Genomic DNA, 22637 nt, shown 5'->3' on the forward strand with positions numbered 1-22637 from the left:
AGTCCTGGATGGGAGACCAGATGCTGCTGGAAGTGGTGTTGGAGGGCCAGTGGGAGGCACTCTTTCCTCTGGTCTAAAAAAATACTTCCCTGTGTAGGGTGCTGTCTTTTGGATGGGACGTTAAATGGGGTGTCCTGACTCTCTGAGTTCATTAAAGATCCCATGGCACTTATCGTAAGAGTAGGGGTGTTAAACCCCATCACTGTCACCTAATAATCCCCAGTTTACAATTGGCTCATTCATCCCCCTCCTCTCCCCTGTAACTATTCCCCAGGTTGTTGCTGCAAATGAGAACGTGTTCTCAGTCAACTTACCTGGTAAAACAACGGATAAAACAATAGTTGCATCCTGACATTATTTTGTGACCCTTTACATAGCATTCTGTACAGTTACCTTTAGGAAAGTCATAGATTAAGTAATACATTGCTATATAGGCCCGGTATCTATTTGATCTATATTAAAATCTATTTCCAGTTTCTTAGCCTAACGACGTCCATACTTGATGATCAAAGTGTTTTGTGTTAATTTCCACCCCCTTGTGGAGCGTCCTGTCCAGGCTAACTGTCACTGGGGGAAAATGGCCGCTCGGCGTGATTCTATTCACCGACACTGAGAACTCTAAAGTACAGAAAACTCTACAGTCTGATCTGGAACTATTGAAACAAACCCAACCTCAACACGGGGGAGTTTTTAAATGAATAATGTCTCGCTGGGTGCCTACGAAGAAGGAGAAGTACGGAGTTGGTGAGTCTAATAAACTTGCACGTTTTCTCTGTCTAGTCTCGCTTGGTAGCTTGTCGTTCCTACTCTGCATCCGAAGGCACAAGTTTGGGAATAATTGTAATTAGTTTAGGATACAGCGCTGCTACGCCGAGATTCACACAGTATTCCTAAAGGCTTGACTTGATTTCTTTGCAACACATTTGCCTGAATTTAGGAATGCAAAAAGTTTGATAAAATCTTCTGCTATCAGCAACTGGTTTTGCCAACTGGTTTGCATAAAGGCAAAGCGAGGAATCCCTGTCTTTGTGAGCGGACTGCGGTCAACACCGGGAATTGTCAGAGGCGCGCCTAGTTTGCAACACTGTTTCCTGTGTAGTCGGGGCCTGCCACATCGTGGACGGTACAGGACGCGGTTGTAACTTTGTATCGTTTATGGTTACTTGGTTCAACATACGAGCTAAAGTTATTGGTGAACAGAATGGATTTGGTGTAATTGTGAATCCTCATATGTTTTCAATGTGTTTGGTTTGGAATAGTGCAGGCTACTCTTTCCCCGTCTCTAAGTCCTTTTATGTGATTTATTCCAAGTAGATCTGGCAACAGGAGCCCTCAGGGCTGCTGTTTTCTGTTTGAGTTCAGTTTTTGTAATGTGGACACAACTCAAACTGGATACATTTATAGCGCGTCTTGAAGTTGAATAGCTCCGTGTTGATTGACACATGATCTCTTGGGCGGTATGACCGGGGGTTTGGCCGCCCGCTGTCGGACGTCCTGTCCTGTCTCACCATCAGGCCAGCCATTCATTGTAGTGGCCATATTCACTCTCACTCTGGTGTATTGGTAATACGTTGCATTAGGTATAATACATTTGTATTCTCCAAGTACATTTAACCCGGAATTTGATTTGGTGACAAGGTGCTGCCAGCAATATACAATGTACAAACAGAATACAGTAGCCTTGTTGTTATGCCTAGGCTACATAAGCTAGTACAGGCTACATAAGCTAGTACAGGCTGCATAAGCTAGTACAGGCTGCATAAGCTAGTACAGGCTACATAAGCTAGTACAGGCTACATAAGCTAGTACAGGCTACATAAGCTAGTACAGGCTACATAAGCTAGTACAGGCTGCATAAGCTAGTACAGGCTGCATAAGCTAGTACAGGCTGCATAAGCTAGTACAGGCTGCATAAGCTAGTACAGGCTGCATAAGCTAGTACAGGCTGCATAAGCTAGTACAGGCTGCATAAGCTAGTACAGGCTACATAAGCTAGTACAGGCTACATAAGCTAGTACAGGCTACATAAGCTAGTACAGGCTACATAAGCTAGTACAGGCTACATAAGCTAGTACAGGCTACATAAGCTAGTACAGGCTGATGTTAGTAGTCTAAACTCTTGGTCATTGCATAATGATTCAGTAAATATACTACACTGTAGTTAAGACTTTGTTTCAACTGATTTTAAGAAAATAGTTCCAAATATTGATAACAATTCTCAGGGAGATCAGAGAACACTCAACAAGGCCTTCTGATGAGTCAGAGAGATCAGAGAACTCAACAAGGCCTTCTGATGAGTCAGGGAGATCAGAGAACTCAACAAGGCCTTCTGATGAGTCAGGGAGATCAGAGAACACTCAACAAGGCCTTCTGATGAGTCAGGGAGATCAGAGAACACTCAACAAGGCCTTCTGATGAGTCAGGGAGATCAGAGAACACTCAACAAGGCCTTCTGATGAGTCATGGAGATCAGAGAAGACTCAACAAGGCCTTCTGATGAGTCAGGGAGATCAGAGAACACACTCAACAAGGCCTTCTGATGAGCCAGGGAGATCAGAGAACACTCAACAAGGCCTTCTGATGAGCCAGGGAGATCAGAGAACACTCAACAAGGCCTTCTGTAGAGTCAGGGAGATCAGAGAAGACTCAACAAGGCCTTCTGTAGAGTCAGGGAGATCAGAGAAGACTCAACAAGGCCTTCTGTAGAGTCAGGGAGATCAGAGAAGACTCAACAAGGCCTTCTGATGAGCCAGGGAGATCAGAGAAGACTCAACAAGGCCTTCTGTAGAGTCAGGGAGATCAGAGAAGACTCAACAAGGCCTTCTGTAGAGTCAGGGAGATCAGAGAACACTCAACAAGGCCTTCTGTAGAGTCAGGGAGATCAGAGAACACTCAACAAGGCCTTCTGTAGAGTCAGGGAGATCAGAGAAGACTCAACAAGGCCTTCTGATGAGCCAGGGAGATCAGAGAACACTCAACAAGGCCTTCTGATGAGCCAGGGAGATCAGAGAACACTCAACAAGGCCTTCTGATGAGCCAGGGAGATCAGAGAACACTCAACAAGGCCTTCTGATGAGCCAGGGAGATCAGAGAACACTCAACAAGGCCTTCTGATGAGTCAGGGAGATCAGAGAACACTCAACAAGGCCTTCTGATGAGCCAGGGAGATCAGAGAACACTCAACAAGGCCTTCTGATGAGTCAGGGAGATCAGAGAACACTCAACAAGGCCTTCTGATGAGTCAGGGAGATCAGAGAACACTCAACAAGGCCTTCTGTAGAGTCAGGGAGATCAGAGAAGACTCAACAAGGCCTTCTGATGAGCCAGGGAGATCAGAGAAGACTCAACAAGGCCTTCTGTAGAGTCAGGGAGATCAGAGAAGACTTAGGGCCCTATAAAATCCGCATTGGATCAAGGAATCCAGATGTTAACACTGAATTCACCCATATAATACGTTTTATTGAACTTCTATTTAGTCGAATAAGCCTCACTTAGAATATATTTTGTAATTTTATGTTGACTGAATTCAAGACTTTCTCATTGACCTCCATTCAAAACCACTTGGTCTGTTTCACGCTTTATTCTCTGACCAACGGGGGAGGAGTCGGCCCTCTTGCTTCACCTATGCCTCTCTGGTCTGGTTGGTTTAAAGGAGCAGACATACCGAAACATACTATAAATGACTGATTTTACCATCCGTGTACAATTCAACAGTGACGTGTGCGTTTTGGTTCTCGCCTTACATTACTGTGGCCCCTATCCACAGGGTTTTGGTTCTCGCCTTACATTACTGTGGCCCCTATCCACAGGGTTTTTACTGTGGCCCCTATCCACAGGAACACTTGTACAGTAATGAGACCAGTGTCATGTGCGTTTTGGTTCTCACCTTACATTACTTTGGCCCCTATCCACAATGTTTTGGTTCTCGCCTTACATTACTGTGGCCCCTATCCACAAGGTTTTGGTTCTCGCCTTACATTACTGTGGCCCCTATCCACAAGGTTTTGGTTCTCACCTTACATTACTGTGGCCCCTATCCACAGGGTTTTTACTGTGGCCCCTATCCACAGGGATTTGGTTCTCACCTTACATTACTGTGGCCCCTATCCACAGGGTTTTGGTTCTCGCCTTACATTACTGTGGCCCCTATCCACAGGAACACTTGTACAGTAATGAGACCAGTGTCATGTGCGTTTTGGTTCTCACCTTACATTACTGTGGCCCCTATCCACAGGAACACTTGTACAGTAATGAGACCAGTGTCATGTGAAGTACAGGGCCCGTTGTCGGCTGTGTGTCTTACCCTTTATCAAGGTTCCCTATTATTATAGTCTCAGGTAGATTGAGGAAGTGGGGAGGGAGATGGTTAAACCATGAATGGCTGTCGTCAGTACAGTAAAACACCACTTCCCATATAGAGTTGCATTGTGTCTGCTGTTATAGAATGTTTAGTTCCCTTCCTGTAGGAGGGACTTGAGCTCACTGTGCTCCTTCCTGCAGGGAGGATGTAACCTCAGCGTGTTCCTTCCTGCAGGGAGGACTTGAGCTCACTGTGTCCCTTCCTGCAGGGAGGATGTGACCTCAGCGTGTCCCTTCCTGCAGGGAGGACTTGAGCTCACTGTGTCCTTTCCTGCAGGGAGGATGTGACCTCAGTGTGTTCCTTCCTGCAGGGAGGACTTGAGCTCACTGTGTCCCTTCCTGCAGGGAGGATGTGACCTCAGCGTGTCCCTTCCTGCAGGGAGGACTTGAGCTCACTGTGTCCCTTCCTGCAGGGAGGATGTGACCTCAGCGTGTCCCTTTCTGCAGGGAGGATGTGACCTCAGCGTGTCCCTTTCTGCAGGGAGGATGTGACCTCAGCGTGTTCCTTCCTGCAGGGAGGATGTGACCTCAGCGTGTTCCTTCCTGCAGGGAGGATGTGACCTCAGCGTGTTCCTTCCTGCAGGGAGGATGTGACCTCAGCGTGTTCCTTCCTGCAGGGAGGATGTGACCTCAGCGTGTTCCTTCCTGCAGGGAGGATGTGACCTCAGCGTGTCCCTTCCTGCAGGGAGGACTTGAGCTCACTGTGTCCCTTCCTGCAGGGAGGACTTGAGCTCACTGTGTCCCTTCCTGCAGGGAGGACTTAAGCTCACTGTGTCCCTTCCTGCAGGGAGGATGTGACCTCAGCGTGTTCCTTCCTGCAGGGAGGACTTAAGCTCACTGTGTCCCTTCCTGCAGGGAGGATGTGACCTCAGCGTGTTCCTTCCTGCAGGGAGGACTTGAGCTCACTGTGTCCCTTCCTGCAGGGAGGATGTGACCTCAGCGTGTCCCTTCCTGCAGGGAGGACTTGAGCTCACTGTGTCCCTTCCTGCAGGGAGGACTTGAGCTCACTGTGTCCCTTCCTGCAGGGAGGACTTGTCCTCAGCAGGTCCCTTCCCTTGTTGCTCAGGGCAACCAAAGCTACAGTCTACCACCACTGGTTTCCATGGCGTTGGGTTTCCTCTTGTCACAGCTTTGTCATTGCACTTTTAATACTCCACCGACTACTGTTCCTCACCGACCATTCAAACTAACTAGGTGGATGTCTTTGGGAGAGTTGCATTTCCTTGACTGAGGAAACCTTTTAGTTTCTCTGCAGATATGTCAGTCGACTGACTTCATCTTGGAAAAGAAACATCTTGGAAAAGAAACATCTTGGATAAAAGCTTTAGATGTTTAGTTGGTGTCGTGTGGAGATCTCATCCCTTTACTCTGAGAAATACACAGCATCTGATCTCACAACAGACGGAGGCTGAAAACATCTTTATTTCCCCTCATACGGTCTCTTCTTCATGTGGATCATCTTACCTTGAGGCCAGAAGCTCAACTTCCTTCAATGTCTTGAATTCCACAGTAGAATGTTTTAGAAGGTCCCTTCTGTTAATGCTGATGAGCTCATCGACCAATCAGAGACGCACCGTCACAATCTCTCCTTCAGGATCTCCTTCTAACATTACACTGCACAGGTTAACATGAACGGTGGCCCTTACCAACCAATGACTCATATTTGTATCTCTTTCACAGTTTCAGATGAGGGATGGATGAATGTCCGGCTCTGACCTGCTTTCTGTTCACAAAGAATAACGACGTGTGAACCAATCTAATGATCGTTCTTTCAAATCAATATTCTGCTGAACCCAGAGTTCATTCCACGACACACTTCCTTTTGTTCTTAGAACGTCAACAAACCCCGCAGGAAATCAGATGAAATCGGAGGAGTAGTTTTCAATACATCCTTCTTTCTCAAGGCAGGGGGGGGGGGGGGGGGTCATTGTTTTCCTGCATGATGATTCCTCGGCCATCATGTGATGAATTCATTTGAAATCCCCCTTTTGATGATCATACAGGAAGTGTTGTAAAAAATACTATCTGATTCTTTTAAAAGTCTAGAAAGGAAACGCAGATGGAGATGGCAGGAATCCTGTTGAGAAACAGTTCAACATTTCTGGAAAAAACAATGGTATACGAGCTACACACATCCTTACAGAACAGTACTACACTGTTACACACACATCCCTACAGAACGGTTCTACACTGTAACACACACACATCCTTACAGACCAGTTCTACACTGTAACACACACACATCCTTACAGACCAGTTCTACACTGTAACACACACACATCCTTACAGACCAGTTCTACACTGTTATACACACACATCCTTACAGACCAGTTCTACACTGTAACACACACGCATCCTTACAGACCAGTTCTACACTGTAACACACACACATCCTTACAGAACAGTTCTACATCCCTACAGAACGGTTCTACACTGGCCAGCGATAGAACAACTCTGTTCCTCTCTGTAGTTCTACACTGTCCAGCAGCAGGACAACTCTGTTCCTCTGTAGTTCTACACTGTCCAGCGGCAGGACAACTCTGTTCCTCTGTAGTTCTACACTGTCCAGCAGCAGGACAACTCTGTTCCTCTGTAGTTCTACACTGTCCAGGACCACTCTGTTCCTCTGTAGTTCTACACTGGCCAGGACCACTCTGTTCCTCTGTAGTTCTACACTGGCCAGGACCACTCTGTTCCTCTGTAGTTCTACACTGGCCAGGACCACTCTGTTCCTCTGTAGTTCTACACTGGCCAGGACCACTCTGTTCCTCTGTAGTTCTACACTGGCCAGGACCACTCTGTTCCTCTGTAGTTCTACACTGGCCAGGACCACTCTGTTCCTCTGTAGTTCTACACTGGCCAGGACCACTCTGTTCCTCTATGTAGTTCTACACTGTCCAGCAGCAGGACAACTCTGTTCCTCTGTAGTTCTACACTGTCCAGCAGCAGGACCACTCTGTTCCTCTGTAGTTCTACACTGGCCAGGACCACTCTGTTCCTCTGTAGTTCTACACTGGCCAGGACCACTCTGTTCCTCTGTAGTTCTACACTGGCCAGCGGCAGGACAACTCTGTTCCTCTGTGTAGTTCTACACTGTCCAGGACCACTCTGTTCCTCTGTAGTTCTACACTGGCCAGCGGCAGGACAACTCTGTTCCTCTCTGTAGTTCTACACTGTCCAGGACCACTCTGTTCCTCTGTGTAGTTCTACACTGTCCAGCAGCAGGACCACTCTGTTCCTCTCTGTAGTTCTACACTGTCCAGCAGCAGGACAACTCTGTTCCTCTGTAGTTCTACACTGTCCAGCAGCAGGACAACTCTGTTCCTCTGTAGTTCTACACTGTCCAGGACCACTCTGTTCCTCTGTAGTTCTACACTGTCCAGCAGCAGGACCACTCTGTTCCTCTGTAGTTCTACACTGTCCAGGACCACTCTGTTCCTCTGTAGTTCTACACTGTCCAGCAGCAGGACCACTCTGTTCCTGTGTAGTTCTACACTGTCCAGCAGCAGGACCACTCTGTTCCTCTGTGTAGTTCTACACTGTCCAGGACCACTCTGTTCCTCTGTGTAGTTCTACACTGGCCAGCGGCAGGACAACTCTGTTCCTCTGTGTAGTTCTACACTGTCCAGGACCACTCTGTTCCTCTGTGTAGTTCTACACTGTCCAGCAGCAGGACCACTCTGTTCCTGTGTAGTTCTACACTGTCCAGCAGCAGGACAACTCTGTTCCTCTGTAGTTCTACACTGTCCAGCAGCAGGACCACTCTGTTCCTCTGTGTAGTTCTACATTGGCCAGGACCACTCTGTTCCTGTGTAGTTCTACATTGGCCAGGACCACTCTGTTCCTGTGTAGTTCTACATTGGCCAGGACCACTCTGTTCCTGTGTAGTTCTACATTGGCCAGGACCACTCTGTTCCTGTGTAGTTCTACATTGGCCAGGACCACTCTGTTCCTCTGTGTAGTTCTACACTGGCCAGCGGCAGGACCACTCTGTTCCTCTGTAGTTCTACACTGGCCAGCGGCAGGACAACTCTGTTCCTCTGTAGTTCTACACTGGCCAGCAGCAGGACAACTCTGTTCCTCTGTAGTTCTACACTGTCCAGCAGCAGGACAACTCTGTTCCTCTGTAGTTCTACACTGTCCAGGACCACTCTGTTCCTCTGTAGTTCTACACTGGCCAGCAGCAGGACAACTGTTCAACAGAAACAAATCGGTAATAAAACATAAAGTTTAAGTTCATTTGGGTCCTTGAGATGATCTGTATAAACCCTGTGTATGTTATCCAGTAACAGCTACAGTTCTGTTATCAAACGGTCACTGGACCGTTAGACCCCAGAGTGGCGCAGCCGTCTAAGACACTGCATCTTGGTGCCAGAAGTGTCACTACAGACGCTGGTTCGATTCCAGGCTGTATCACAGCCGTCTAAGACACTGCATCTTGGTGCCAGAAGTGTCACTACAGACGCTGGTTCGATTCCAGGCTGTATCACAGCCGTCTAAGACACTGCATCTTGGTGCCAGAAGTGTCACTACAGACCCTGGTTCGATTCCAGGCTGTATCACAGCCGTCTAAGGAACTGCATCTTGGTGCCAGAAGTGTCACTACAGACGCTGGTTCGATTCCAGGCTGTATCACAGCCGTCTAAGACACTGCATCTTGGTGCCAGAAGTGTCACTACAGACCCTGGTTCGATTCCAGGCTGTATCACAGCCGTCTAAGGAACTGCATCTTGGTGCCAGAAGTGTCACTACAGACCGTGGTTCGATTCCAGGCTGTATCACAGCCGTCTAAGACACTGCATCTTGATGCCAGAAGTGTCACTACAGCTGGTTCGATTCCAGGCTGTATCACAGCCGTCTAAGACACTGCATCTTGGTGCCAGAAGTGTCACTACAGACCCTGGTTCGATTCCAGGCTGTATCACAGCCGTCTAAGACACTGCATCTTGGTGCCAGAGGTGTCACTACAGACCCTGGTTCTATTCCAGGCTGTATCACAGCAGTCTAATGAACTGCATCTTGGTGCCAGAAGTGTCACTACAGACCCTGGTTCGATTCCGCCTTAGGGCGGCACACATTTGTCCCAGCGCCGTCTGGGTGAGGGTTTGGCCCCGGTAGACCGTCTTTATAAATAAATACATCTAAATCAAGTTGTGTGGTCTTGAGGAAGCTGTGTTTGTGTTAGTCAGGCTGTTGAGTGCAGCCTTGGCTCCTCTTATCTTCAGACCTCGGCACAACAGATCACTAAATAAAACAACTTCCAACAACTAACAGCCTAATAACCAACATTCATAACATTCGTTTAGATGTGTTCTGTCCTGAGGAGTCTGGTTTGGGTTTGTCAGACAAATCTATAACTCCTTAACTATACTAATTACACACTTCATCAGTCTAACTAGACAAAGGTAGTCGTGAGGAGGGAGGCTGTTTGTCTCCTCTCAGCTGTAGTCCTGTAATGTTGTGGTGAGGAGGGAGGCTGTTTGTCTCCTCTCAGCTGTAGTCCTGTAATGTTGTGGTGAGGAGGGAGGCTGTTTGTCTCCTCTCAGCTGTAGTCCTGTAATGTTGTGGTGAGGAGGGAGGCTGTTTGTCTCCTCTCAGCTGTAGTCCTGTAATGTAGTGGTGAGGAGGGAGGCTGTTTGTCTCCTCTCAGCTGTAGTCCTGTAATGTAGTGGTGAGGAGGGAGGCTGTTTGTCTCCTCTCAGCTGTAGTCCTGTAATGTAGTGGTGAGGAGGGAGGCTGTTTGTCTCCTCTCAGCTGTAGTCCTGTAATGTAGTGGTGAGGAGGGAGGCTGTTTGTCCTCCTGACTCTCAGCTGTAGTCCTGTAATGTTGTGGTGAGGAGGGAGGCTGTTTGTCTCCTCTCAGCTGTAGTCCTGTAATGTAGTGGTGAGGAGGGAGGCTGTTTGTCTCCTCTCAGCTGTAGTCCTGTAATGTAGTGGTGAGGAGGGAGGCTGTTTGTCTCCTCTCAGCTGTAGTCCTGTAATGTAGTGGTGAGGAGGGAGGCTGTTTGTCCTCCTGACTCTCAGCTGTAGTCCTGTAATGTTGTGGTGAGGAGGGAGGCTGTTTGTCTCCTCTCAGCTGTAGTCCTGTAATGTAGTGGTGAGGAGGGAGGCTGTTTGTCTCCTCTCAGCTGTAGTCCTGTAATGTAGTGGTGAGGAGGGAGGCTGTTTGTCTCCTCTCAGCTGTAGTCCTGTAATGTAGTGGTGAGGAGGGAGGCTGTTTGTCTCCTCTCAGCTGTAGTCCTGTAATGTAGTGGTGAGGAGGGAGGCTGTTTGTCCTCCTGACTCTCAGCTGTAGTCCTGTAATGTTGTGGTGAGGAGGGAGGCTGTTTGTCTCCTCTCAGCTGTAGTCCTGTAATGTAGTGGTGAGGAGGGAGGCTGTTTGTCTCCTCTCAGCTGTAGTCCTGTAATGTAGTGGTGAGGAGGGAGGCTGTTTGTCTCCTCTCAGCTGTAGTCCTGTAATGTAGTGGTGAGGAGGGAGGCTGTTTGTCTCCTCTCAGCTGTAGTCCTGTAATGTAGTGGTGAGGAGGGAGGCTGTTTGTCCTCCTGACTCTCAGCTGTAGTCCTGTAATGTAGTGGTGAGGAGGGAGGCTGTTTGTCTCCTCTCAGCTGTAGTCCTGTAATGTAGTGGTGAGGAGGGAGGCTGTTTGTCTCCTCTCAGCTGTAGTCCTGTAATGTAGTGGTGAGGAGGGAGGCTGTTTGTCCTCCTGACTCTCAGCTGTAGTCCTGTAATGTAGTGGTGAGGAGGGAGGCTGTTTGTCCTCCTGACTCTCAGCTGTAGTCCTGTAATGTAGTGGTGAGGAGGGAGGCTGTTTGTCTCCTCTCAGCTGTAGTCCTGTAATGTTACCAGAATCAGCCAGAGAAGGAAATACCACTTCCTGTAGTTGGTGCGGTTCCTTCCCCCACCATTAACCTCTACAGCTGCACTTACAGTTCTAGAGTCCCCCGTTGTAGTTCTAGAGTCCCCCGTTGTAGTTCTAGAGTCCCCCGTTGTAGTTCTAGAGTCCCCCGTTGTAGTTCTAGAGTCCCCCGTTGTAGTTCTAGAGTCCCCCGTTGTAGTTCTAGAGTCCCCCGTTGTAGTTCTAGAGTCCCCCGTTGTAGTTCTAGAGTCCCCCGTTGTAGTTCTAGAGTCCCCCGTTGTAGTTCTAGAGTCCCCCGTTGTAGTTCTAGAGTCCCCCGTTGTAGTTCTAGAGTCCCCCGTTGTAGTTCTAGAGTCCCCCGTTGTAGTTCTAGAGTCCCCCGTTGTAGTTCTAGAGTTCCCCGTTCTAGTTCTAGAGACCCCTGTTCTAGTTCCAGTTCTAGAGTTCCCCGTTCTAGTTCTAGTTCTAGAGACCCCCGTTCTAGTTCTAGTTCTAGGGACCCCCGTTCTAGTTCTAGAGTTCCCCGTTCTAGTTCTAGTTCTAGAGACCCCCGGCCTAGTTCGAGAGTCCCCCGTTCGAGTTTTAGTGGATGGAGTGGTAGGTGGAGGGAGGGATGGGATGGGTGGATGGATGGAGGGGTGGAGGGATGGGATGGAGGGGTGGAGGGATGGGATGGGTGGATGGAGTGGTAGGTGGAGGGAGGGATGGGTGGATGGAGTGGTAGGTGGAGGGAGGGATGGGATGGGTGGATGGATGTGTGGATGGAGGGGTAGAGGGAGGGATGGGATGGAGGGATGGGTGGATGGAGTGGTAGGTGGGAGGGATGGGTGGATGGAGTGGTAGGTGGAGGGAGGGATGGGATGGGTGGATGGAGGTATGGGTGGATGGAGTGGTAGGTGGAGGGAGGGATGGGTGGATGGAGTGGTAGGTGGAGGGAGGGATGGGATGGGTGGATGGAGGGATGGGTGGATGGAGGGGTAGAGGGATGGAGGGATGGGTGGATGGAGGGGTAGGTGGAGGGAGGGATGGGATGGGTGGATGGATGGGTGGATGGAGGGGTAGAGGGATGGAGGGATGGGTGGATGGAGTGGTAGGTGGGAGGGATGGGTGGATGGAGTGGTAGGTGGAGGGAGGGATGGGATGGGTGGATGGAGGGATGGGATGGGTGGATGGAGGGATGGGTGGATGGAGTGGTAGGTGGAGGGAGGGAGGGAGGGAGGGAGGGAGGGAGGGAGGGAGGGAGGGAGGGAGGGAGGGAGGGAGGGAGGGAGGGAGGGAGGGATGGATGGATGGAGTGGTAGGTGGAGGGAGGGAGGGAGGGATGGGATGGATGGAGTGGTGCTTAACATAAATAATGTTGTCCTGTTGACTGTTGAAGCCAGTTTCTGTTTCTGATCTGCTGCTTGGCTTCTACATAAAGACATGCATCTGTATGGCAGCCTACTCTCAGAGCACTATCAGAAATTGGCTGCTTGCTTCTTGTGGTTGAGGACGGTGAGAATGAAACTCTGGGTATCGTCACCGAGCAGAGATGTACATATTTATCTACTGAAACAGACATCCTTCCTCTGGTCGGGTGGGACATAGCGGTAGGTCTATGTCATCTTCCTCTGGTCGGGTGGGACATAGCGGTAGGTCTATGTCATCTTCCTTTGGTCGCGTGGGACATAGACCCACTGCTATGTCATCTTCCTCTGGTCGGGTGGGACATAACTGTGGGTCTATGTCTTTATACCAGGAAACATCATCACCTTTTGTCCTAGTCGTTCTTATTTTCATTGGGGTTATTTAGCAGACAGTCTTCTCCAGAGAGACGTAGAGTCAGTGCATTTATCTAAGGTAGATAAACAACCACGTATCTTAGAATGCATGTCAGTCTTAGAATGCATGTCAGTCTTAGAATGCACGTCAGTCTTAGAATGCACGTCAGTCTTAGAATGCACGTCGGTCTTAGAATACGCATGTCAGTCTTAGAATACGTAGCACAGTCTTAGAATGCACGTCAGTCTTAGAATGCACGTCAGTCTTAGAATGCACGTCAGTCTTAGAATGCACGTCAGTCTTAGAATGCACGTCAGTCTTAGAATACGTAGCACAGTCTTGGAATGCATGTCAGTCTTGGAATGCATGTCAGTCTTGGAATGCATGTCAGTCTTGGAATGCATTTCACATATCAGGAAGGTGTTCCTAATGGTTTGTCCACTCAGTGTACATATAACAGTCAGAGCTTTTTCAATATTCACCTTTTATACAAAGTTGTGTCCTTTTTTAAAAACTGAATGTTCACCTTCATAATGTCAACACCTGTTTGATAGCGTTCTGTCTATGTGATGAGTTCCTGTAGAGACTCTTCCATTAGGTGGAAGTAGACCTCTTGTCTCCTTCCTACCTGGATCGGTCTGCCTGACCTTCTCTAACCTTATCAAACTACGCTGTCAGTGAGGGCCTCATGCTGTGTCTGTGTGGGAGTATTGCCATACACACACACACACACACACACACACACACACACACACACACACACACACACACACAGTATAGGTTTTTACATTTCCGGTCCGCATGAAAATAGTAACACCAGCCCACAATACACACACTACACACACACACGACACACACTACACACACACTACACACAGTGTGAAACACCTTCCTCTTTCTGGCCAGTCACTGCTGTTTAGAGACCTGGTTACCAGCATGACATATATATATAGTCTCTGTCTGTTTAGTAGAGACCTGGTTACCAGCATGACAGATATATATAGTCTCTGTCTGTTTAGTAGAGACCTGGTTACCAGCATGACAGATATGTAGTCTCTGTCTGTTTAGTAGAGACCTGGTTACCAGCATGACAGATATATAGTCTCTGTCTGTTTAGTAGAGACCTGGTTACCAGCATGACAGATATATAGTCTCTTTCTGTTTAGTAGAGACCTGGTTACCAGCATGACAGATATATAGTCTCTTTCTGTTTAGTAGAGACCTGGTTACCAGCATGACCGATATATATAGTCTGTCTGTTTAGTAGAGACCTGGTTACCAGCATGACAGATATATAGTCTCTGTCTGTTTAGTAGAGACCTGGTTACCAGCATGACCGATATATATAGTCTGTCTGTTTAGTAGAGACCTGGTTACCAGCATGACCGATATATATAGTCTGTCTGTTTAGTAGAGACCTGGTTACCAGCATGACAGATATATATAGTCTCTGTCTGTTTAGTAGAGACCTGGTTACCAGCATGACAGATATATAGTCTCTGTCTGTTTAGTAGAGACCTGGTTACCAGCATGACCGATATATATAGTCTGTCTGTTTAGTAGAGACCTGGTTACCAGCATGACAGATATATATAGTCTCTGTCTGTTTAGTAGAGACCTGGTTACCAGCATGACAGATATATAGTCTCTGTCTGTTTAGTAGAGACCTGGTTACCAGCATGACAGATATATATAGTCTCTGTCTGTTTAGTAGAGACCTGGTTACCAGCATGACAGATATATAGTCTCTGTCTGTTTAGTAGAGACCTGGTTACCAGCATGACAGATATATATAGTCTCTGTCTGTTTAGTAGAGACCTGGTTACCAGCATGACAGATATATATAGTCTGTCTGTTTAGAGACCTGGTTACCAGCATGACAGATATATATAGTCTCTGTCTGTTTAGTAGAGACCTGGTTACCAGCATGACAGATATATAGTCTCTGTCTGTTTAGAGACCTGGTTACCAGCATGACAGATATATAGTCTCTGTCTGTTTAGTAGAGACCTGGTTACCAGCATGACCGATATATATAGTCTGTCTGTTTAGAGACCTGGTTACCAGCATGACAGATATATAGTCTCTGTCTGTTTAGTAGAGACCTGGTTACCAGCATGACCGATATATATAGTATGTCTGTTTAGAGACCTGGTTACCAGCATGACAGATATATATAGTCTCTGTCTGTTTAGTAGAGACCTGGTTACCATCACAACCCACTTCTCTCTGTAGAGGAGGGACACTGACCTCACCCATCACCACCCACTTCTCTCTGTAGAGGAGGGACACTGACCTCACCCATCACCACCCACTTCTCTCTGTAGAGGAGGGACACTGACCTCACTCATCACAACCCACTTCTCTCTGTAGAGGGGGGACACTGACCTCACTCATCACAACCCACTTCTCTCTGTAGAGGAGGGACACTGACCTCACTCATCACAACCCACTTCTCTCTGTAGAGGGGGGACACTGACCTCACTCATCACAACCCACTTCTCTCTGTAGAGGAGGGACACTGACCTCACCCATCACCACCCACTTCTCTCTGTAGAGGAGGGACACTGACCTCACCCATCACCACCCACTTCTCTCTGTAGAGGAGGGACACTGACCTCACTCATCACCACCCACTTCTCTCTGTAGAGGGGGGACACTGACCTCACTCATCACAACCCACTTCTCTCTGTAGAGGGGGGACACTGACCTCACTCATCACAACCCACTTCTCTCTGTAGAGGGGGGACACTGACCTCACTCATCACAACCCACTTCTCTCTGTAGAGGGGGGACACTGACCTCACCCATCACAACCCACTTCTCTCTGTAGAGGAGGGACACTGACTTTGGCGTTAATTTGTCTGAAAAGTGAATGATGACTGAATGGAACGGGTCTTGTCTGGGTTGTTAGTTTAACAACACCCAGTGTCTCCTGATGTTCTGCTGTGTGACCCAATAAGACAAACACCAGAGGCTTTCTTTAATCACAGATCAAGTCATCCACTCCATGCTGTACATCCTCTCTGTCTGGCCCTCAAACGGTGCCCTATTCCCTAGTCAAAAGTACACTACTTTTTAAACCAGGTTCCCATTTTAAAGTAGTGCATTATATAGGGTTTAGGGTTGCTGGGCCCCTCTAGTCCTCTGTCTATTGTCTAAGACTGGGAGGCCTGCTGGGCCCCTCTAGTCCTCTTGTCTATTGTCTAAGACTGGGAGGCCTGCTGGGCCCCTCTAATCCTCTGTGACAGTCCTTTACGCTGACTAAAGCCTTGTTCTATCAGGGATGGAGAGAGGGGTCTTCAGAGCGCTTTAGATGAGCTGTTGGGCCAGTCTTCACTTTAACTAGGACATGAAAAATGTTTTGGGCCAGTACTGTTGTGGGAAATACTTGACACAACACTGTTGGTTGTGAGTTTCCACACGTGTGACTGTGTTCGGTTATCAGTGGCACCGTGTGAAATGTGGTCATGTATCATTTCTGACACACAGAACGGTACCTGGACAAACCTCTAGTCCTGTCTGTGGGTCCACCATCAGGTCAAACCTCTGTCTATTGTCTAAGACTGGGAGGCCTGCTGGGCCCCTCTAGGCCTCTGTCTATTGTCTAAGACTGGGAGGCCTGCTGGGCCCCTCTAGTCCTCTTGTCTATTGTCTAAGACTGGGAGGCCTGCTGGGCCCCTCTAATCCTCTGTCTATTGTCTAAGACTGGGAGGCCTGCTGGGCCCCTCTAGTCCTCTGTCTATTGTCTAAGACTGGGAGGCCTGCTGGGCGCCTCTAGTCCTCTGTCTATTGTCTAAGACTGGGAGGCCTGCTGGGCGCCTCTAGTCCTCTGTCTATTGTCTAAGACTGGGAGGCCCGCTGGGCCCCTCTAGTCCTCTGTCTATTGTCTAAGACTGGGAGGCCGGCTGGACTGGGAGGCCGGCTGGACTGGGAGGCCGGCTGGACTGGGAGGCCGGCTGGACTGGGAGGCCGGCTGGACTGGGAGGCCGGCTGGACTGGGAGGCCGGCTGGACTGGGAGGCCTGCTGGACTGGGAGGCCTGCTGGACTGGGAGGCCTGCTGGACTGGGAGGCCTGCTGGACTGGGAGGCCTGCTGGACTGGGAGGATGTGCCCACTAATATACAACATTCAGGAGACTAGATGATGAACATCACATCTCAGGGGGTTTGGAGGATGTGTCCACTAATATGCAAATGTATTTCATCTTTCATGAATTAGTCACCTTTATGACATTGTTTGGTATTGTATCAGGATCCCCATTAGTTGTTGTGAAAGCAGCAGCTACTCTTCCTGGGGTCCACACAGAATATGACACATAATACAGAACATCAATAGACAAGGACAGAACTACATACATTTTTAAAAAGACACACGTAGCCTACACATCAATGCATACACACAAACTATCTAGGTCCAATAGAGGAGAGGCGTTGTGCTGTGGGTCCAATAGGGGAGAGGCGTTGTGCTGTGGGTCCAATAGGGGAGAGGCGTTGTGCTGTGGGTCCAATAGGGGAGAGGCGTTGTGCTGTGGGTCCAATAGGGGAGAGGCGTTGTGCTGTGGGTCCAATAGGGGAGAGGCGTTGTGCTGTGGGTCCAATAGGGGAGAGGCGTTGTGCTGTGGGTCCAATAGGGGAGAGGGGTTGTGCTGTGGGTCCAATAGGGGAGAGGCGTTGTGCTGTGGGTCCAATAGGGGAGAGGCGTTGTGCTGTGGGTCCAATAGGGGAGAGGCGTTGTGCTGTGGGTCCAATAGGGGAGAGGCGTTGTGCTGTGGGTCCAATAGGGGAGAGGCGTTGTGCCGTGAGGTGTTGCTTTATCTGTTTTTTGAAACCAGGTTTGCTGTTTATTTGATCAATATGAGATGAAAGGAAGTTAAATGCAATAAGGGCCCTATATAATACTGTACATTTTCTTGAATTTGTTCTGGATTTGGGGACTGTGAAAAGACCCCTGGTGGCATGTCTGGTCTGGTGGGGTAAGTGTGTGTCAGAGCTGTGTGTATGTTGACTATGAAAAGACCCCTGGTGGGGTAAGTGTGTGTCTGAGCTGTGTGTATGTTGACTATGAAAAGACCCCTAGTGGCATGTCTGGTGGGGTAAGTGTGTGTCTGAGCTGTGTGTAAGTTGACTATGAAAAGACCCCTGGTGGCATGTCTGGTGGGGTAAGTGTGTGTCTGAGCTGTGTGTATGTTGACTATGAAAAGACCCCTGGTGGCATGTCTGGTGGGGTAAGTGTGTGTCTGAGCTGTGTGTAAGTTGACTATGAAAAGACCCCTGGTGGCATGTATGGTGGGGTAAGTGTGTGTCTGAGCTGTGTGTATGTTGACTATGAAAAGACCCCTGGTGGCATGTCTGGTGGGGTAAGTGTGTGTGAGCTGTGTGTATGTTGACTATGCAACAATTTGGGATTTTCAACACATTGACTGCATCACTTCTTATAAGAAACAGTCTCTCCTCAACTCTTAGCCAATAGAGACTGGGCATAGTATTTATATCAGCCCTCTGATTACAATGAATAGCAGAATGTGCCGCTCTGTTCTGGGCCAGCTGCAGTTTAACTAGCTCTTTCCTTACAGCACTGGACCACACGACAGGACAATAATCAAGATTAGACAAAACTAGAGCCTGCAGGACTTGTTTTTTGAGTGTGGTGTCAAAAAAGCAGAGCATCTCTTTATCACAGCCAGACCTCTCCCCATCTTTACAACCATTAAATCAATATGTTTTGACCATGACAGTTTTACAATCTAAGGTAACACCAAGTAATTTAGTCTCCTCAACATGTTCAACAGCCGTATCATTCATTACCAGATTCAGCTGAGGTCTAGAACTTAAGGAATGATTTGTACCAAATACAATGCTCTTAGTTTTAGAGATGTTCAGGACCAGTTTATTACTTGCCACCCATTCCAAAACAGACTGCAACTCTTTAAGGGTTTCAGTTCGTTCATTAGCTGTGGTTGCTGATGCGTATGTGATTTAATCATCAGCATACATGGACACACAGGCTTTGTTTAATGTCAGTGGCAGGTCATTGGTAAAAATAGTATAGGGCCTAGAGAGCTGCCCTGTGGTACACCTCACTTTACATGTTTGACAGTAGAGAAGCTTCCATTAAAGAACACCCTCTGAGTTCTATTAGATAGATAGCTCTGAATCCATCGTATGGCTGAAGGTTGAAAAGCCATTAACACAAGTTTTCTCAACAACAGGTTATGGTCAATAATGTCAAAGGCTGAACTGACATCCAACAGTACAGCTTCCAAAATCTTCTCATTATCTATTTTCCTTCAACCAATCATCAGTCGTGTGTCAGTACAGTACATGTTGAGTGCCCTTCTCTATAAGCATGCTTTAAGTCTTGTTCATTTGTTTACAGAGAATAGCATTGAATTTGGTCAAACACAATTTTTTCCCAGCAGTTTGCTAAGAGCTGGCAGCAAGCTGATTGGTCAGCTGTTAGAACCAGTAAAGGCAGCTTTACTACTCTTGGGTGGCGGAATGACTTTGGCTTCCCTCCAGGCCTGAGGACACAGACTTTCCTCCCGGCTCAGATTAGAGATATGACAGATAGGAGTGTCTATAGAGTCAGCTACCATCCTCAGTAGCTTTCCATCTAAGATGCCAGGAGGTTTTTCATTATTGATCGTTAACAAAAAATTTCCCACAAAATTCAAACTTGCACTGCTTTATTTTCATCATTAGTTTTTCTATACGTAAATATAATTGCTCAATGTTCGTTGTTGGCATTTCCTGCCTACATTTGCCCACTTTGCCAATGAAGTCATCATTAAAATAATTGGCAACATCAAATGGTTTTGTGATGAATCAGCCATCTGATTCGCTGAAAAGATGGAGTTGAATTTGTCTTTCTGCCCATTATGTCATTTAAAGTTCTCCTAAGTTTTTTTTCCCATCATTCTGTATATCATTGATCTTGGCTTCATAATACAGTCTCTTCTTCTTCTTTGTTGAGTTTTGTCACATCATTTCTCCATTTGCACTCAGTCAGCCAGTCAGATGTACAGCCAGACTTATTGACCACTTCCTGTTGCCTCATTTCTTACAACCATACAGGTTGTTCAATTCCTCATCAATCCATGGAGCCCTGGTAGGCGCGGTGGCTGTCATGGCGGGTCTGTGATGGGCGGGCCTGGCCTGGCGTTGGGGTGCAGGGAGGCCATTCAGTTCTGCTGGCATTTGGTGAAATGGCATTTTGTGTGTGTGTGTGTGTGTGCCACAGATAAATACTTGATGAAGTCAGAGCGGAGCAGAGACTACTCTGGAGAGACATTTACATTTCTGTGACTGCTCTGTTATGATCTCTGAACCAGAGCTCTGTCGTGATCTCTGAACCAGAGCTCTGTCGTGATCTCTGAACCAGAGCTCTGTCGTGATCTCTGAACCAGAGCTCTGTCGTGATCTCTGAACCAGAGCTCTGTCGTGATCTCTGAACCAGAGCTCTGTCGTGATCTCTGAACCAGAGCTCTGTCGTGATCTCTGAACCAGAGCTCTGTCGTGATCTCTGAACCAGAGCTCTGTCGTGATCTCTGAACCAGAGCTCTGACGTGATCTCTGAACCAGAGCTCTGACGTGATCTCTGAACCAGAGTTCTGTCGTGATCTCCTCTACCTGGCCTCCAATGCCTTCTCTACCTGGCCTACCTGGCCTCCAATGCCTCCTCTACCTAGCCTGTTAAAACCTTCCAATACCTCCTCTACCTAGCCTGTTAAAACCTTCCAATACCTCCTCTACCTGGCCTGTTAAAACCTTCCAATACCTCCTCTACCTAGCATGTAAAACCTTCCAATGCCTCCTCTACCTAGCCTGTTAACCTTCCAATGCCTCCTCTACCTGGCCTACCTGGCCTCCAATGCCTCCTCTACCTACCCTGTTAAAACCTTCCAATGCCTCCTCTACCTAGCCTGTAAAACCTTCCAATGCCTCCTCTACCTGGCCTACCTGGCCTCCAATGCCTCCTCTACCTACCCTGTTAAAACCTTCCAAAACCTCCTCTACCTAGCCTGTAAAACCTTCCAAAACCTCCTCTACCTAGCCTGTAAAACCTTCCAATGCCTCCTCTACCTAGCCTGTAAAACCTTCCAAAACCTCCTCTACCTAGCCTGTAAAACCTTCCAATGCCTCCTCTACCTGGCCTACCTGGCCTCCAATGCCTCCTCTACCTACCCTGTTAAAACCTTCCAAAACCTCCTCTACCTAGCCTGTAAAACCTTCCAATGCCTCCTCTACCTAGCCTGTAAAACCTTCCAAAACCTCCTCTACCTAGCCTGTAAAACCTTCCAATGCCTCCTCTACCTAGCCTGTAAAACCTTCCAAAACCTCCTCTACCTAGCCTGTTAACCTTCCAATGCCCCCTCTACCTGGCCTACCTGGCCTCCAATGCCTCCTCTACCTACCCTGTTAAAACCTTCCAATGCCTCCTCTACCTAGCCTGTAAAACCTTCCAATGCCTCCTCTACCTGGCCTACCTGGCCTCCAATGCCTCCTCTACCTAGCCTGTAAAACCTTCCAAAACCTCCTCTACCTAGCCTGTAAAACCTTCCAATGCCTCCTCTACCTGGCCTACCTGGCCTCCAATGCCTCCTCTACCTACCCTGTTAAAACCTTCCAAAACCGCCTCTACCTAGCCTGTAAAACCTTCCAATGCCTCCTCTACCTAGCCTGTAAAACCTTCCAAAACCTCCTCTACCTAGCCTGTAAAACCTTCCAATGCCTCCTCTACCTGGCCTACCTGGCCTCCAATGCCTCCTCTACCTACCCTGTTAAAACCTTCCAAAACCTCCTCTACCTAGCCTGTAAAACCTTCCAATACCTCCTCTACCTAGCCTGTAAAACATTCCAATACCTCCTCTACCTAGCCTGTAAAACCTTCCAATACCTCCTCTACCTAGCCTGTTAACCTTCCAATGCCTCCTCTACTTACCCTGTTAAAACCTTCCAATACCTCCTCTACCTAGCCTGTTAACCTTCCAATGCCTCCTCTACTTACCCTGTTAAAACCTTCCAATGCCACCTCTACCTGGCCTGTTAACCTTCCAATGCCTCCTCTACTTACCCTGTTAAAACCTTCCAATGCCACCTCTACCTGGCCTGTTAACCTTCCAATACCTCCTCTACCTGGCCTGTTAACCTTCCAATGCCTCCTCTACCTACCCTGTTAAAACCTTCCAATGCCTCCTCTACCTGGCCTCCAATGCCTCCTCTACCTGGCCTGTTAACCTTCCAATGCCTCCTCTACCTGGCCTGTTAACCTTCCAATGCCTCCTCTACCTAGCCTGTAAAACCTTCCAAAACCTCCTCTACCTAGCCTGTAAAACCTTCCAATGCCTCCTCTACCTAGCCTGTAAAACCTTCCAAAACCTCCTCTACCTAGCCTGTTAACCTTCCAATGCCTCCTCTACCTGGCCTACCTGGCCTCCAATGCCTCCTCTACCTACCCTGTTAAAAGCTTCCAATGCCTCCTCTACCTAGCCTGTAAAACCTTCCAATGCCTCCTCTACCTGGCCTACCTGGCCTCCAATGCCTCCTCTACCTAGCCTGTAAAACCTTCCAAAACCTCCTCTACCTAGCCTGTAAAACCTTCCAATGCCTCCTCTACCTGGCCTACCTGGCCTCCAATGCCTCCTCTACCTACCCTGTT

The 22637-nt window shown here is 48.2% G+C and overlaps 1 protein-coding gene across 4 annotated transcripts in view; it reads left to right on the forward strand.

The window, feature by feature from the left end:
* Window positions 1-538: 538 nt before the first annotated feature.
* Window positions 539-22637, forward strand: part of LOC116373851 (dedicator of cytokinesis protein 1-like) — a 64028-nt gene continuing 41929 nt past the window's right edge. The window contains exon 1 of one of the 4 annotated variants that reach the window (XM_031822136.1): window positions 539-744. In XM_031822136.1, the coding sequence (XP_031677996.1) occupies window positions 702-744 (43 nt within the window). In that variant the 5' untranslated portion in view covers window positions 539-701. The remainder of the gene's footprint in view (window positions 745-22637) is intronic. The other 3 variants (XM_031822137.1, XM_031822138.1, XM_031822139.1) reach the window with 3 other exon arrangements.

The sequence above is a fragment of the Oncorhynchus kisutch genome, unplaced genomic scaffold (assembly GCF_002021735.2).
Source record: "Oncorhynchus kisutch isolate 150728-3 unplaced genomic scaffold, Okis_V2 scaffold4073, whole genome shotgun sequence".
In the NCBI taxonomy this organism is placed as follows: Eukaryota; Metazoa; Chordata; class Actinopteri; order Salmoniformes; family Salmonidae; genus Oncorhynchus; species Oncorhynchus kisutch.